Consider the following 18,634-nt stretch of genomic DNA (forward strand, 5'->3'; position numbering starts at 1 on the left):
TGAAGTAAAGATAGACGGACGGACTGACGGACGGCGGATCCCCGACAAATGGATTAAGCGCAAATTGCTAAACTCTGTTTAATTTGGCCAAATGAATTTTGTTCCGCCAGCCCTCTCCCGTTCTTTCTCCTTCCATCCCTTTCCATGCATTCTTCCATCTCCCCTTTTCATTTCTCCTACTCTTACTTTTGCGCTTATTCTCGTGTTAGATAAACCAACTTTCGATGAAAATCTTGTTTCCCATCAGAATGTAAGATTTCAAAATAGACATATTGTTTTATATTTTTCAGATGTTTTGGAAACTTAAAAGAATCAATAAGAAGTGAAATCAAAACTTTCATTAACCCTTACAGAACCGGCATGTTTTTGATCGACTTTTTTGTTTTTAGTACTAGAACTTTTTCATCAATGTCATTGGGTTGAATGGTGAAAATGCTGACCCTTCCCCCCCACCCCCTCGCGCCACTATAGTAGCTTCCGGTCTGGAACGAAAAATTCATACCTGTTTCATTTTTTTTACTTTCGCTAGTTAAATAATAATAAATATTGTAAGAATAATTGTTTAAACAAAAAGTTAAGGTAATATTTCATGAATAACTCGTGTGAAAACATTTTTACCATAATTTATGTGGTTGGAATATAAATCATTTATTTTATATCAATTTATTTTACAAACAACAAGGTGAGTATTTGAAATTCATAATAATTGTGGTACATGTGCCGACATAAAGAACATTCATTATAACATTATTAAGTTAATTGAGACCAGAAAATTGTATAAAATTGACTGAAACAGTTCAAAGCCACTAAAGTAGCTTCCGATCCTGCAAGGGTTAATAAGAAAATTAATCCTTATATTTCATATATAAAATAAAAAAAATTGTTAAAGGAAATAATACTTATATAAACATATTTAATGTCCCACTGTAAGATTAATTGTAAAAATTTCTTTTTCGTTGTATTTTATTTATAAAAGTATGTAAAAAGTGTAACAAACATTGTGACGTAATTATTTATCATTTCAACGTTAAGCTTCAATCCTTAGATTTGCAACGAAATATTTATTTTAGATTCAATTGTTACAGTGTAACTGAAAGTCAAAGCAAATAGTTTGCAATTTAATATATAAACCTGAATGTATATGCAATAATGTACAAATGCGGTAAGTCAGTTCACATCAAAGGCATGATTATGTATCGTATATTGCATGTTGATCTTGTATATACCATATGAAGGTAAATTTATATAATTCAGCTATACAGACGTATTGTTTTTAACGTAACGTTTGAAACATCCGTTGGATTAATTCTCAGGTATGAGTGAAACGACTCGAATTTTCATTATTAAAACTGAAATCAAAAAATTATTATTCTTACATACAAACAAATAACACGTCTCTTTAACATATATCGAAGAATTTGCGCCATCTAGATCAGACACGAGGCGTTAGCAATTCTCGATCGGCATTAATAAAGCGACGAGCTCAATTTGGTTAACACAGCAAATATTCAGTGTGACTCATTTATCATATGATATATACTGCATAATTTGCTGTTATGAGAGTTTTCCGCTCTAACGTGTGTTAGAACAAGATTACCAAGGTCGTTGTATAATAAAACATCGTCAGCTGTGTATTAGTAATTAACGATTGTACAGGGTTTTGGATTTTGTAAACTGTATCATTATAAGATTTGTTTTACTTACTTTATTAATTCAATATCAAATTTTAAATATTTTGTCAACATTTTAGTTATCAAAACATATAATATATGAACTAATGTTTAGCCAGATATCATCTTTATATCACATTGTAATATATTAAAGTGTGATCTTTCTTTCTTTCTTTTTTCTTATGTAATTCTCTTAAATGATGTCATAAAGTTGCAACGAACCATTTAACAAACAGCTCCATCTCGGCATGAGCAGTCGTAAGCGAGGATTCCAAGCGAGCAGATCGCTTTGACTTGATAAAACAATCACGTTCAACATATTGCATTGGATTATAACCTGAGGGTGCCTCACAACTGCAAACAGTCATATTGACACAAACTTTCACGACACTGGTGTTTAACTTTATCTCGAACGAAAGGAGTCATCGCGTATTCCGATTAAACCGTCTATCATGGAATACTGGACGATAGCCTTATCAATATTAGCCGGCATACTTATCATTTATTATTACTTGTCTCGCAAAAACCCGAACGAGTTTCAGCAACACGGAATTCCATACTTTGAAGAATATTCTTTAGAAAGGATTTGGAAAATGTTCGTGCAATCAAAATGCGTTGCTGAATTCATTAAAGAAATGTACGAAGTACATTCCGATGCTAAATACATTGGTGCTTTCAATTTCTCACAATCAGTAATATTAATCCGTGACCTTGAACTGATCAAATCCGTTGCTATCAAAAATTTCGACGCGTTCCAAGATCATCTTTTCTTTGGCAATGAGGCCCAAGATCCACTTTTCGGAACAAATCTCATCGCCCTTCGCGGTGACAAGTGGCGCGAAATGAGGACGCTTCTGAGTCCCGCTTTTACAGCTAGCAAAATGAAGGCGATGTTTCAATTGATATCTGAATGTGCTGTGAATTTTTCGGAGTACTTGATGAACGTACCGTCGGATAAACGCGTTATGGAAATGAAAGACATATTCACGAGGTACGCTAACGATGTGATAGCTACTTGCGCTTTTGGTATTAACGTGGATTCGATGAGAGAACGGGAGAACGATTTTTATATGTTCGGTAAAAAGGCGACAAATTTTAATGCAATTGCTATTTTGAAAGTCTTGCTGCATCAACACATGCCGTCGCTCGTACGTCTACTGAACATTAAATTAATAGATGATTGTACTAATGCATTCTTTGTAAATTTGGTAGCGGACACCGTAAGGACCAGAGAGGAGAAAGGTATTATTCGCCCAGATATGATCCAATTGTTAATGGACAGCAGAAGTAAAAGAGAACCCGGGAGAGAATTGACCATTTTGAACATGACATCGCAGGCGTTCATTTTTTTCTTCGCTGGTTTCGATTCCAGTTCGACGCTAATGAGTTTCGCGGCGCACGAAATTGCCGTCAATCCGGATGTCCAAGAGAAGCTGCAAATTGAAATTGACCAGGTTTTGGAAGACACGAACGGTCAGCCGTCTTACGAGGCGATTAACGAAATGAAGTATCTGAACGCGGTTATCAATGAGGCTCTCCGAAAATATCCGGTGCAAGCAGTGACGGACAGATTATGCGTGAAGGATTTCGAGCTGCCTGCCACGCTGCCGAATGCAAAGCCGTATCTTGTAAAGGAAGGCATGATACTCTGGATACCGTTTTACGCGCTTCAACGCGATCCGAAATACTTTCCAGAACCTGATAAATTTAAGCCCGAGAGATTCCTCGAGGAAGGTCAGTGTAATTTCGATGCTTATCATCCATTTGGATTAGGCCCGAGAATGTGCATCGGCAACAGGTTTGCATTGCTCGAGACACGGACTTTGTTATTTCATCTTCTGGCTCGTTGTCAATTAAAGCCTTGCGAGAAGACTTCGACCTCTGGAAGATTGCAAAAAAACGGATTCTTAATGCAGATTGAAGGTGGTTTCTGGTTGAACATTGTACCGAGAGAGAACCAGCATTTTACACTTAAAAAATTAGAACAGTAATGTCGGTTCCAGATTTCAAAACCCAAGGACGTTAAATAGTAGGAGTCTTCAAAATATAATATTCTATAAATATACATGTAAAGATATCGCGAACATATTTTACGTTATATATAATTAATAACAATATTATGATAATATAATTGTGATAATAACACACGTTGTACGTGCACACGCAAACAATATTAAACAAAAAATTGGTGTATAAACATTTCTAAGATATCTTGTAACAATTCTGTGAATTATTTCAATGACGAAAGCAATTTTGATAACAAAATCTTTTAACCTTTTTATTATATATTATTAGACATTATCATGTAGGTCAAAGTCATGAAGAATAGACATTTAAATACAATTATGTAACTTTGTATTAATTGTTGTTGATTAATATATAAATTACTTATATGTTATGAGTAATTAAATAAAAAGCACAAATAACACATAGTACGTATGAAAATGTAAAATAAATTGACAAATACATTAATCTAACTTAAGACATCTGTTACGTAGATAACGACGGAGATACTTATGATTAAATGACGCAAAATAATCGACAACTTGGTAACTCTTACGCAAGCAATGACGAGTCAGATATTATATTAGAAAGATTGTCTCGATGCAGCAGCAGTCAAGTTTCGGCTTTCAACATGTAACATTGTGAATTAGTATTTCATTTTGGTTACTAACAAGACGACAAATAGAAACATTCGAAAAACAAATTGATCACGAAAAGTTGCAAGTACTTTAAATTTTCATAAAACTATATAGTGTACAGTTCAACGGTGATACATATATATATCGAAATGATGTATGTGATTGCTTTGTCGGTGATAGTCGGTGCTTTAAGCTTTTATTATTACTTCTACAAGAATCTAAATCGTTTTAAAAAACATGGCATACCTTATAAATCGCCTCTGCCTATAGTAGGAAATATGGGACCAGTATTTCTCCGTCTAAAGTCAATGGTCGATATTATCAAAGATATTTACAATATAAATTCTGAAGCCAAGTATGTTGGTATGTTTGATATGACCATTCCACTTGTGATGATACGCGATCCTGAGCTTATTAAATCCATCACGTTGAAAAACTTTGACATGTTCATGAATCATCGTAGTTTTGTGGATGAAGAATTAGAACCATTATTTGGTAAAAATCTGTTTTCTCTTCATGGAGAGAAATGGCGGAATATACGATCTTTATTAACTCCGGCCTTTACGGGCAGCAAAATGAAAAGCATGTTTAAACTAATGTCAGATTGTGGCAGCGTCTTCAGCAATTACTTAGTGCAATTACCACCGGAGAAGAAGATAATACAAACAAAAGACGTTTTTACCAGGTATACTAACGACGTGATTGCTACTTGCGCGTTCGGCATCAGTGTAGATTCCATGAAAAACCCGGAGAACGAGTTCTATGTATACGGTAAAGAAGCGACCACTTTTGATATTGTTGCCGTTATAAAGCTGTATATATTTAGAAGCTTGCCTTTGCTGGCACGATTGATCAATTTAAAATTTATCCGTAAGCAGATAGCAGATTTTTTCCGAAACCTCGTAGAAACCACCATAAAAACCAGAGACGAAAATGGAATTGTTCGTCCAGATATGTTGCAATTAATGATGGAAAACAGAGGTAAAGAGAGCAAAACGGAATTGACTATCGATGATATGGTAGCACAGGCATTTATCTTTTTCTTCGGTGGCTTCGACAGTACTTCAACGTTAATGTGTTTTGCCGCTCATGAAATTGCCGTAAACCAAAATGTACTAGAAACATTACAAAAAGAAGTTGATCAGGTCTTAGAAGAAACAAACGGAGAAGTATCTTATGAAGCAATTAATGGGATGCAATATTTGAATGCTGTGTTAGAAGAAGCTCTCAGGATGTATCCAGTTGCCCCAGCACTGGACAGATTATGCGAAAACGAATTCGAGCTGCCGCCGACGTTACCAGGATTAGAATCATTTACTATAAAGAAAGGCGAAGCTATATGGGTGCCAGTTTATGCACTTCATCATGATCCAAAATATTTCGAGGATCCGGAAAAATTTGATCCTGAACGATTTCTTGGTGAACGAAGGAAGGACAGTCTTAATTGCGGAGCCTACCTTCCTTTCGGCCTTGGTCCCAGAATGTGCATAGGTAACAGATTTGCGTTGCTGGAGACGAAGGTCCTGCTGTTCCATCTACTAGCCCGTTGCGATTTAAAGACTTGTGAGAAAACACCAATGCCACTCAAGATTGCTAAGGATGGCTTTAATATGAAGCCTGAAGGAGGTTTCTGGCTAAAGGTGTTACCAAGGAAAAATGTGCACCACACTCTTTCAGAGAATCTTAGCAATGGAATACACTAAAAGTAAGACAAATTCAATTACATTTTTTACGATTTTAAAATAAATTGAGAAATAGAACAGGTATTTAATTTCTCAATTTATTAAGGTATATAAATTTTATTTTCTTTGTCAAACAGAATTAAATAAAGAACATCGATGTTTTTTATAATAACAATAATGTACAACAAGATTATTAACATAAAAATACAGTCAGCAGATAATTTTAAAATATTGTTTATCAGTAACTTGTCAAATTTTTTATCCGGATTTAGTACCTGATTCAAATTTAATCAATTTACTCTACTTTATGGAAACTAAACTGTATTAATAATGATAAAAACATGATTTGTATAGGTAATAAAAAACTGAAAAACCTGGTTATATAATTTATACATTTATTTTTATATATAAAACACTGAAAATAAATTTTTCAAAAAGTATAAATAAAAGTATGAATTTCTTTTGTAAATTGCATAGTTTAATAAAAATATATATTCTACAGATAATAATATAATATTGTACATAAATGTAGCTTTGTTATACATTTCTTTATAAAATATTTTGTCTTTTGTATTTTTTTCTAATGGTACAATATAAAATATAAAATCGCGAAACGCAAACCTGTTGTTAGTAAGAACAAATAATGAATGTCTGTTCTTTCCATAACATAATTTCATTCTAAATAAATTGTATATATTTTAAATAGTCTTTTTTAATTTTTTAGTTTTCAAATTGCTTTTATTTTTTAATATGTATAATAATCTAGTGTCCTTATTTGTAAACCTTGTTGTGTAACATACAAAATCATATTTTATTTCTTAATTTATCAATTTATTTTATACTTAACTTCTTCATTAAATTTAGTTTTTATTGTGTATCATGTATATATTTGTAATTTTCGGGTTCAATTTCATATTGCAAAATATTATTTGTTATAAAATATGAAACAATATTATAAAAATACCGTTTAATAGAAGACATTCCAGTTTACATTTATGTTTTTACAATTTTATTTTTAACTTTTATTTGAGAAATGCTGTCAAAAAACGAAGTAATATAATTAGTATTGGTCTTTTTTTTTTAGTATAATGTATTATTTAAATTACAGATCAAATGGAACCAAAATAAACATGAAATAGGATATTTCTTCGATACTTTCAATTGTTCGCCAAGAAGGTACCCTTATCGCTGCAGTTCAAGAAATGACAATATTCTTGCATTAAAACATTCTTGTATTAAAAATAGTTCTAGTATATTAAACACAATCATATTATCTATCGTAAGTTTTCTCGATGAGGTAAAAAAGGAAGCTTGAATTACAGTTTAATTAAGTACTGTTCCTTATCTTGCATTATTCTCATGTTATTATTGATCAATATTAATGGTTTTTGTTAATTATGTAATATATTGCTGTTTTGTTAGTTTTTTATTATGTTTTTATTATGTTTTTAAAGTTTTTTAAAAGTATTTTTTAAATTTATTGTATAAAGATGAATTATACATAAGCAAGTACGTTATTGAAAATATCTTAGGCTATTATTCAATTACAATCAAAAACAAAATTTAATTATATAAAAGTATATAAAAATACAAAAATGTTATATAAAAATAATAACGTTAGAATAATGAAAAAATTATTTTATTACAAAATGTTTTTTGACTATGTTGTTTAACCTTCTTTAATCTATGCATCTATATGTATATAAAATGTACATTTTTTAATATTGTACATATAATATTTATTTTATTAAATTAAGATCTAAAAAATAACTTAATTGTATTGGCCTTGTGATATGTGCATATAAATAAAAAAATATTTTTTGTAGTAGCAATTTATTATATTATTGTTGAATATTGTTCGATGTTATTCAAATACATTTTTATTCGAGTACTAGTCAATGCTGCTGTGTGTACCTCCTATCCCTAAGATTGTCTATTATTCTATCAAGTAATTAATTAATCCGATAACTTCAAAGTTTATATATTTATTGTTAATCTTTTTTAAATGTCTGAAGTTACAATTTATAATACTTAATTAATTATAACTTATTATTAACGATTAACGATTAAGCACAAAAAATTTTTTTGCATAAAATTACATTTCAAGAACGCGTTTCTGTTTCCGGTAGTTTTCCCCATATTAGTTACATTTGTTAGTTGCAATATTTTTACATTAATAGTATATTGTTTAACAAGAGTGGGAAGAGCGGATAATTAAACTGAGGTAAGAAAACAAACAATTTGTTATAAGTGAATAAGCGTATAGTGCTTCTAATAATAATCGATTTCATTAGATTACGTTGTTCATTTTCATGTTTATACAATTAAATAAGAAATAAGAATATTTGTATGAGATGTTTCTTTGCCTGGTTTGGAACCAGCTTTATAAAAGCTACATTTTCATAATCTATTAACTTATATATAATTAATATAGAACGCATATATTTAAATTTTATTATTATTACAATTTTTTTACTAAAATATAATGTCATGGTACAATTTAATTCTAGTTCATCATGATAAATATTTTTAATGTTTCAAAAATATATAATCTTAATAATAGTATATATTACATTTTTAGTAAATTAAAATAAACTAAAATTATAACTTAAAAAGTATTTAATAATAAAGTATTTTACTTTATTATTAAATATTTTACTATATAGAATATATAATTATATATAATATACATTATATAGGATGTCAGAAAATTTTTGACATAGCGTTCGCATAGAGATTGACAGAGCGCTTGTATAGAGGTAGAACGGACTGAACTGACAAGGGAACATTAGGTGTAAATCTCCGATCTGAATGAGTTTAAATATGTTATAAAGTAGCTAAAAAAAAGACACGTTTTTTTTTTAAGTGCCCAAACGCACGTTTAGGAAGTAAAACACACGTTTAAAAAAAATCGTTTTGGGGGGGGGGGCGAATATCAAGGAAACTATAAAAAATTTTTAAAAATTCAAATAATAGTTAAATAACTATAGAAATACTATAAAACAATGGGAAAAAATTTTATAGTTCAATTTTTCAAAATACCCCCACCACTTAACAATATTTTCAAATTTTCAAATTTATTTATGACCAAATTAAAGATTATTTTATTACAAATTCAGCCATGTATAATAAAGTTATGCTATAGAAAACTATTTTCATGAATTAATTAGAACCCCTGTACAGATATACTTTCCGTGCTTGTCTATGCGCTCGAATCTTCATGCAATACATTCTGTTTATCTTTCCGTAATAAAAGATGAGTATAAGTTTTTGTTTTGAAAAGAAATAAGCGTTAATATAATATTAAAAAATTAGCGTTTTCTATCAATTTTCTTATATTAAATAAATTATTAATATTTTATATAAGAAATAAGAAAACCCAAAAATTAAATTTATATAATTTAAAATTATAGATAAAATTATAGATAAAATAATTTTTCGACATTGTGTGTGTGTGTGTGTGTGTGTGTGTGTGTGTGTGTGTGTGTGCGCGCGCGTGTGTGTGTGTGTGTGTGAAACACAGGGTATCCAAAAAAATTTTTTGGGAAAATTTTTAAGTTTCTTTAAAACATTAAAAAAATTTTTTTTTTTAACGTTTAATATGATATTTATTACTGAAAATTCAATACCTCTTAGCGTATACGTAGAGAAGTTATAATTAATTCTCGAAAATTGTTTTCCACAGCATAACTTTATTATACATGGCTAAATTTGTAATAAAATAATCTTTGATTTGGTTATAATTAAAAATTAAATTTTAAAATTTAAAAAAAATGTTAAGTAGGGGTATTTTAAATAGTTAAAACAAAAACTTTTTTTATTGTTTTATAATACTTCTAAAGTTGTTCAATTTTAGAAAGAAAGAACCAATTTTTTTTTAACGGGCGTTTTACCTTCTAAACGTGCGTTTGGGCACTTAAAAAAAATACGTGTCTCTTATATTCAGCTGCTCTACAACATATTTCAAGCTTATTTAAATAGAAGATTTACACTTAAAAACGTTCCTCTCTTGTGAGTAAAAAAGTCTTCTACCATTTTGTGATTTTCGCAATGGTTAACAATTTATTAGTTAAAAACAAAGCTATTTGCCCGACCTACTGCTAAATATCGTCAAGCGCGCGATAGAGCGAGGTGAGATAAAACTGCTCATCAGTAAGACGCGCGTCCATGATTGCTAGATACACAGAAAATTGTTGTTTACAAGCTCGAGATAATCATTGTCGTTTGTAAACAACAACTCCCTGCATACCTGGTGACTGCAGACGCGCGTCTTGTAGGACGGTCTTATTTTGCCGCGGGTTTGCCGGCATTTGCCAGTAAGCCGGGTGAATCATCTATATGTTAAAATTAATAACTTGTTAATTATCGCAAAAATTACAAAATGGTAGAGCTACTCAGTTTAGTCCGTCCTACCTCTATACAAGCGCTCTGTCAAAAACTTTTTGATATATATTATATATTAGACAATGTATATTACTTATATAGCATGACAATATATTATTTATACATTACAGTGTTTTAAAAAGTTTTCGAAGCAATTTATCAGAAAATACAATAAATATGCTAGGTTTTATTTAAGAATTTTAAGATGACCCTCATGTTACTATTAAACTATTTAAGTAATAATAGCATCTTTTTACATCATCTACAAAACCATACAATTTTTTGTCTGAAACATTTTTTCTTAATCCTAATAATTTCTAGATATTTCTTGTGTAATTTAAATGGAACAACTTGTAAACTCCTCCCCCCTCTACACACACACACACACACACACACACACACACACACACACACACACACACACACATAGTGTCATTAAGTCATTAATATTAAGTCATGTAACATTTAATTCAATTATATCTCATTTAGAACCCACATTCAAATCTTTCAAGGTACAATAAAACCAGTAGTCGAATCTTATTTTAAGATCATCTCGTAGTCATATCATAAGTAATGTGTTAAGATATTGATACGTCTCTGAAATTGATTCATGACAGCCTAAGACACTCAAAACGATCTTAAATATAAGATTCAATTATAAATACCGGCCTATAAAAATTAAAAGATTAATACTCAATACATTTTTAAAATAAAATAAGGTATACACTTATAAAACTTTCAGTTATCAGAAATACTGAAATTCAGCTTTTACATAATAAACATACACGATTAGTGGCCAAGTTGTAACGTCTAAACAGTATGTAAAAAAGTAATTTAAATGTTTATCCCCTAAATTTAATACAAAGTATAAGAAATATCATGGATTCCATCACATACCTAATCAATAATTACTTTTTCTTCTTTATGTAAGCATTTGCAAAATATTTTATGGCAATTCTTTCTTCAATCTTTTATGACAATTCTTATTTTAATGATAAAAACAGTTTTGATAACAAAATCTTTAACCTTTTTAAATACTAACAATGCAAGTCAAAATTATCAAGAATAAATAATCAAATTCAATTGTATCTTCGTACTAAATTATTATTAATTATTATTTAAATTAATGTTGCCAAGATTAATTAAATAAAAAATATAGATGATATTTTATACAACGGAGATACATATAATTGACGACAATACTCGATGACTTACGTAAGCAATGACGTCGGATCGCCATATTAAAAAGATTAGCTTAATGCAGCAGCAGTCAAGCATCAGCTTTCAACACGTAACGTTGTGCTTCAGTATTCCTTTGTTGGTTCTTAACAAAGCGACAAATAAAAACATTCAAAAAACACACCATTCACAAAAAGTTACTGATTTTAATTTCCATAAAATTATATACAGTGTAAACAATTTAACGGTGAGACCATATATATATATACCAAAATGATATATATAATCATTTCGTCGGTGATACTTGGTGCTCTAGGTTTTTATTATTACTTCTATAAAAATGTAAATTATTTCAAAAAACATGGTATACCATATAAGTCGCCTCTTCCTATATTGGGAAATATGGGACCAGTAATTTTCCGTTTGAAGTCAATAGCCGATCTTAACAAAGAAATTTACAACATAAGTTCTGAAGCCAAGTATGTTGGTATGTTTGATGTGGCCCTTCCTTTTGTGATGATACGCGATCCTGAGCTTATTAAATCCATCACGTTAAAACACTTTGACATGTTCATGAACCATCGCAGTTTTGTGGATGAAGAATTAGAACCATTATTTGGTAAAAATCTGTTTTCTCTTCATGGAGAGAAATGGCGACAGATGCGATCTTTGTTGAGCCCGGCCTTTACGGGCAACAAAATGAAAAGCATGTTCAAACTAATGTCAGACTGTGGTGTCGACTTCAGCAATTACTTGGCACAATTATCACCGGAGAAGAGGATAATACAAATGAAAGACGTCTTTACCAGGTATACTAACGATGTGATTGCTACTTGCGCTTTCGGCGTCAGTGTTGATTCCATGAAAAACCCAAAAAACGAATTCTATGTATATGGCAAGGAAGCAGCAAGCTCTTTCAGCATTATATTCTTAATAAAGCTATATATATTTAGAAGCTTGCCTTTACTGGCACGATTACTCCATTTGAGAGTCCTCCGTAAGCAAATAGCAGATTTTTTCCGAAACCTCATAGAAACCACTATAAAAACCAGGGACGAAAATGGTATTGTTCGTCCAGATATGTTGCAATTGATGATGGAAAGTAGACGTAAAGAGGGCAAGCCAGAATTGACCATCGATGATATGGTAGCACACGCATTCATCTTTTTCTTAGGTGGCTTTGATGGTACTTCAACTTTAATGTGCTTTGCTGCTCATGAGATCGCGGTAAACCAAGATATACAAGAGAAATTACAAAAAGAAATTGATGAAGTTTTAGAAAAAACAAACGGACAAATATCTTACGAAGCGATTAACAGCATGGAATATTTGAATGCTGTGATCGAAGAAGCTCTCAGAATGTATCCGGTTGCCGTGTCAATGGACAGATTATGCGAAAAAGATTTCGAACTACCGCCGACATTACCAGGATTGAAACCATTTACTGTAAAGAAAGGTAACGTTATATGGGTACCAGTTTATGCACTTCATCATGATCCTAAATACTTCAAAGATCCGGAAAAATTTGATCCCGAACGATTTCTCGGTGAACGAAGGAAGGACAGTCTTAATTGCGGAGCCTACATTCCTTTCGGTCTTGGTCCCAGAATGTGCATAGGTAACAGATTTGCGTTGCTGGAGACAAAGGTCCTGCTGTTCCATTTACTAGCTCGTTGCGATTTAAAGACCTGTGAGAAAACATTAATGCCACTCAAGCTTGCTAAAGATGGATTTAATATGAAACCTGAAGGAGGTTTCTGGCTGATGGTGTTGGCAAGAAAAAGTGTGCATCATACTCTTTTAGTTAATCTTAGCAATGAGATACATTAGAAGTAAGAAAATTTTAGTAATTCATTATGATTTTAACAAGTTAGAAGTAGAAAGTGTTTTAATAGAAAAAAAATTTTCCTTCAACTTTTTATTTTATTAATGAAAAATAATAATCTGGAGATTATGTTGATTTAAAAGAAAATAGTTTTCAATTTGCAAAATTGTTCAAGTTTTACAAAATATTAAAAAAATTTACTACATACTTAATATTTTGGATTATTCAGACAATAAAGTTAATAATAAAATAAATAAATCTAACAATAAAGCAATACTATGAAATAATATTTATTCTAATAGAAGGAAGTTTGAAATATAGTTATATTATTACCTATATATGTAAATTCTACACACACACACACACGCGCGCGCGCACGCGTGTATGCATGCATGTATGTTCTTTTTTTTAAGCTTTTATGATTTTTAAGTTATTTATATATGTTCACAAATACACAGAATGTTAAACAATTTTTTAAATAACTTTATAGTTAAAAAATTAATTATATTGTTAAAACCATAACTTATAATATTGTTAAAAATGTAGCATTCGTTATTATAATATTTCTTAAGTTTCTTAAATTGCGAGAAAACAATATTTACTGTAGATAGTTGTTAATTATTTACGATACAAATAAAATAGGTGACAGGTTATACGAGACTTTGCATTAACTGTGATTTTTCTTCACATTAAACAAGATAAGAAGATTTTAAAATTTAAGAATTTGTTTATTAGTATAGTTAAATTTTTGATCCGCGTTTGGCACCTAATCCAAATTTAGTCAATTTACTCTACACTGATAAAAATATAATCTGTTTAGTTAATAAAACAATGAAAAATCTCTATTGTATAACTCATACATTCATTTTTATGTATAAAATTCTAAAAATAAATTTTTCAATACACAATAATTCAATACTACAATAAAATTTGCATGGTTTTATTTTGCAAATTGCACAGCTTAATGAAGGTGAGTATTTTATTGTAGATAATAATATAATTATATACATGTTTGTAACTTACTCATGTTTCTATTTAAAATATTTTGACTTTCGTGTCTTTCTAATAATACAATATAAACATAAAATTTGGAAACGTAGACCGATACATTTTTTTGTGACCGACAACAGAGAATGTATGTCTGTTTTTTCCATAATTTTAAACATAATTTAATTTTAAATCAATTGTTTATTCCTTAAATGGTCTTCCTTATTTTTTGTCCTTAAATTGTTTTTATTTTTTAATATGTTCCGTATTCTAGTCTTCTTATTTCATAAACTTTGTTAATTAATGCACAGAAATATATTTATTACGAAATATGAAATAATGTTATAAAAACTGCTATACCGTTTCATAGAAAACACTTTGTAATTTATATTGTTATAGTTTTATTTTTAACTTTTATTTAAGAAATACTATCAAAAAAACAAAGTTATATAGTATTGGTTAATTTCTTTTAACATTATTTAAATTTCAGATCATATGGAACCAAAATTATCATGAAATAGGATTTCTTTCTGAGAATTACTTCTTTGACGTTTTTAATTGTTTGCCAAGAAGGCTTTTGTTGCTGCAAGTTCAAAAAGTAACAATATTCCTACATTTGAATATTCTTGCATAGGAAATATTTCTGCAATATTCAACACAGTTATATTATCTTTTATAAGTTTTTTAAGAAAAGCAAACAAAAATCTTGAATTATAATTTTATTGAGTACTGCTTCTTATCTTGCATTATTGCCATGCTATTATTGTTTAATTTTAATGGTTTTTGTGATAATTATCCAATTGCTGTTGTATCGAGACTTTTCTATTATGTTGCTTTAATTTTTTTTTTAATAAAATATTTTCTTAATTTAATATTATTGTAAAGATAAGTTATACAGGCAAGTGCGTTAATAAAATTTAGGCAATTATATAACAAAAAAAAAAAAAAAAAAAAAAAAAAAACAGATGGACTTCCGTTTCCGGTGTCATAGAGAGTGACAGGTGTGTGTGTGGCGTGTGAAAGAGCGAGTGAGTAAGGTGGTTAAGAAGCAGAGATTAATTGCGAGAGGGGTGGCAGTGAGAGAAGGTACGTTAGGTGGAGTAGGGGAAGAAGAGTAGGAGAGGAGAAAATAGTAATTAGTTAATTAGAGACGAAAGAGAATTGAGTGGGCAGGTTAGAGAACATAGAGAAGGTAGGGGCTAGAGAGAGGCAAACGAAGAGAAGTAGCGGGTAGGAGGGAGACACGAGCGACGCGAGTGGACGGGCGGAGAGTTAGAGAGGCAGGCGAGTGAGTTCGTAGGAGCGGTATAGAAAGAAGTAAGTAAGTTAGGAGTACAATAAGGAAGGTATGGCGGAAAACGAAAATAGAGAGGAGGAGGGATTAGGAGGAGAGGAACAGATGGGGGAAGAGGGAGATAAGGGGGGAGGATTAAAAAACAAGGGGGATGTAGCGAAAAAGAAGGGGAGGCCGACAAATTTAGAAAGGCTGACTAGGGAAAGAACAAGAAGCATGAATAGCATAGAAGAAATGTTGATAAGGGGAAAAAGGAAGGAACGAGAGCAGGATGAGGAGGGGATGGAGATAATGGAAGAGGAGGAGATACTTAAAAGAAGCAGGATAGGAAAGGGGTCTCCGGAAACGAATGAGTGTAGAGGGGGCAATTTGGGTAAAATATTAGAGGAATTAGGAAAGCTGGGAAAGAAAATGGATGAAGGAAAGGAGGAGTTGAAGAAACAGATAGCAGATCTAAAAAATAGGTGGGAGGAGGAAAGGAGAGAAATGAGGGATAGGATAGAGTTGATGGAAAAAAGAATAGAAGACTTAGAAGAGAAATTGGAGAAGGAGGGGGATAAAAGGAGGGAAACTTTAAAAGAAGAGGGGAGAAAGGAAGGAAAGGAGGGGGCAGGGGGGATAACGAGAAGAATGAGAGAGGTCGAAGTAAGGTTAGACAAAAGGGAGAGGGAATCAAGGAGAAATAATATAATAGTCAAAGGAATTAAGATAGGAGAGGGAAAGGTGGAAGAGACAATAAAGGAGCTTTGGGGGGAAATGGGTATAGAAGAGAGCCTAAGAGAGGTAAGGAGAGTAGGGGGGGTAGACAGAGAGGGGAGAGGGATGATGTTAGTAAAGTTAGGAAGCTTGGAGAGCAAGAGGAGAGTGATGGAGGCAAAGAAGAGACTAAAAGGTAGAAGGGAGAGGATAGATGACGATTTAACGAGAGAGGAGAGAAGAGCGAGATGGAAAATAGAAAGGGAAGCAGATAAAGAGAGGGAAAAAGGGAAGAGAGTTAATGTAGGATATATGAGGATGTGGGTAGATGGGAAAGTAAAGATATGGGATGAGATAGGAGAAATGTGGTTTGGAGATAAGGTAAACGAGTAAGGAGAGGCAGTATGAGGGGAGGAAAAGGGGAAGGAGGAGAGGGGAAGGAGAGAAGGGGAGGGGAGATGGAACGAGGAGGGGGGGAATACAAAGTAGGATTTTGGAACGTAGCAGGGTTGGGGAATAAGGACAAAGACTTCTGGGAAGGCTTGAAGGATTGGGATGTAATAGTAATGAGTGAGACGTGGGTGGATAAGGGGGGATGGGTGAAAGTGAAGGAAAAGTTACCGAAGGGTTATGCGTGGGAGGCACAGTGGGCGGGTAGAGATAAATTAAAAGGGAGGGCAAAAGGGGGGATGGTGATAGGAATAAGAAAAGAGATAAAGATAGATAGAAGTGAGCAGGGGGGGGAGATAGAGGGGGGTGTTGGTAAAGAAAATATGTCTAGGAGATGATTGGTGGAGGGTGATAGGAGTTTATGTAAATAAAGACCTAGAAGCTAAAATGGAGTCGTTGAAAGGGTGGATGGAAGGGAGAGAGGAGGGAGTGAGGATGATTATAGGAGGAGATTTCAATGTAAGAACGGGTAGAGAGGGGGGAAGATATATGGAAGGTGAGGGGAAGAGAGAATCGAGAGATGTTACGGTAAATAGTGAAGGGAGGAAGTTCTGTAGGTTCATAGGAGAGATGGGATATGCGATTATAAATGGGGATGTGAAGGGGGATGAGAGAGGGGAATGGACGCATGTGGGATGGAAGGGAGGATCGGTAATTGATTACGTGATCGGGGACGAGGAAATGAGAGAAAGGCTGATTAAAATGGAGGTGGAGGATAAAATAGATTCGGATCATCAGCCAGTGTCGGTGTGGTTTAAAAGGAAGGAAGGAAAGAGGAGGAACAGAGAAGAAAAAGATAGAGGGAGAGAGAAAGTAGTGTGGTCGGAGGAAGGGAGGAAAAGATTTGCGGAGAAGTATGGGGTTATAAATTCGGGGGACATAGAGGTGGAGGAAGAATGGGGAAGGATGAAAAGGAAGATAGAAGAGGCTATGGAGAACATGGTAAAGAAAAGGGTTGGGGGGGAGGAAGGGATGGTGGGATGAGGAGTGTAGAGAGGGGAAGAGGAGAGTGAGAAGGGAACTAAGGAGGTGGAAAAGAAAGGGAGGGGATGGGGAGGAGTTCAGGAGGGAAAAAGGGAAATACAAGAGACTATGTGAGGAAAAGAAGGATAAGGAGAGAGAAGAGTGGGAGAAGGAGGTAGCGAGGGCGAGGTCGGAGGGGCAGGTATGGAAGATAGTAAATAAGGAGCGGAAAAAGAGAGGGAGGGTGGATGAGTCAATAGAAATAGAAGAATGGGACGGCTACTTTAGAAAGTTGTTGGGAGGGGTGGAAGAGAGGGTAAGGATGGAATGGGTAGGAGAGAGGGTGGAGGATGAGGAGGAGGAAATAGGTAGGGAAGAGATAAGGAGAGTAGTGAAAGGTTTGAAGGTGGGGAAGGCATCGGGAGAAGATGGGATACCGAATGAGGTGTGGAAATATGGAGGGGAGGAGTTGGAGAGTAGTTTGTGGAAATTATGTAATAGGGTATGGAAAGGAGAGGGTTGGCCAGAAGGGTGGAAGGAAGGAATAGTAGTACCTATAGTGAAAAAGGGGGAAGGAGTAAAAGTAGAGGAGTACAGAGGAGTAACGTTATTGCAAACGGCGTATAAGGTGTACACGGCAGTATTGGCAGAAAGGTTAAGGATAGAGTTAGAAGAGAAAAGTATTTTACCGCCGAGTCAAGCGGGGTTCAGAAGGGGATGGGGTACAGTGGATAATGTGTACGTCCTGAACTATTTGATGAACAGGCAATTAGAGAAGAGGGGGGGGAAATTAATCTTATTATTTGTAGACATGAAGGCGGCTTTTGATTCGGTAGACAGAGAAGTTTTGGTGACAGCAATGA

At 32.7% G+C, this 18,634-nt stretch overlaps 3 protein-coding genes across 4 annotated transcripts; all 3 read left to right on the forward strand.

Moving 5' to 3' along the window:
* The first annotated feature begins 920 nt into the window (after positions 1–920).
* On the forward strand, positions 921–4,063 carry LOC105833782 (cytochrome P450 9e2-like). The gene has a single exon (XM_012675760.3). It carries the CDS (start codon positions 2,123–2,125, stop codon positions 3,659–3,661), a length of 1,539 nt encoding a protein of 512 aa, XP_012531214.2. The 5' UTR covers positions 921–2,122; the 3' UTR covers positions 3,662–4,063.
* A 190-nt stretch (positions 4,064–4,253) lies between these two features.
* Positions 4,254–7,764, forward strand: LOC105828072 (cytochrome P450 9e2). Its single transcript, XM_012666277.3, has 2 exons — positions 4,254–6,017; positions 7,103–7,764. The coding sequence occupies exon 1, from the start codon at positions 4,462–4,464 to the stop codon at positions 6,013–6,015; it is 1,554 nt and encodes a 517-aa protein (XP_012521731.2). The 5' UTR covers positions 4,254–4,461; the 3' UTR covers positions 6,016–6,017; positions 7,103–7,764.
* A 3,770-nt stretch (positions 7,765–11,534) lies between these two features.
* LOC105836753 (cytochrome P450 9e2) lies at positions 11,535–15,515 on the forward strand. 2 transcript variants are annotated; one of them, XM_028193677.2, is made up of 3 exons: positions 11,535–13,012; positions 13,070–13,388; positions 14,859–15,515. In XM_028193677.2, the coding sequence occupies exons 1-2, from the start codon at positions 11,830–11,832 to the stop codon at positions 13,384–13,386; spliced, it is 1,500 nt and encodes a 499-aa protein (XP_028049478.1). In that variant the 5' UTR covers positions 11,535–11,829; the 3' UTR covers positions 13,387–13,388; positions 14,859–15,515. The 2 variants fall into 2 exon arrangements, with proteins under 2 accessions (XP_028049478.1, XP_012536463.1); XM_012681009.3 differs by having other exon boundaries at positions 11,539–13,388.
* The last annotated feature ends 3,119 nt before the right edge of the window (positions 15,516–18,634 follow it).

Source organism: Monomorium pharaonis, chromosome 6 (genome assembly GCF_013373865.1).
Source record: "Monomorium pharaonis isolate MP-MQ-018 chromosome 6, ASM1337386v2, whole genome shotgun sequence".
Lineage (NCBI taxonomy): Eukaryota > Metazoa > Arthropoda > Insecta > Hymenoptera > Formicidae > Monomorium > Monomorium pharaonis.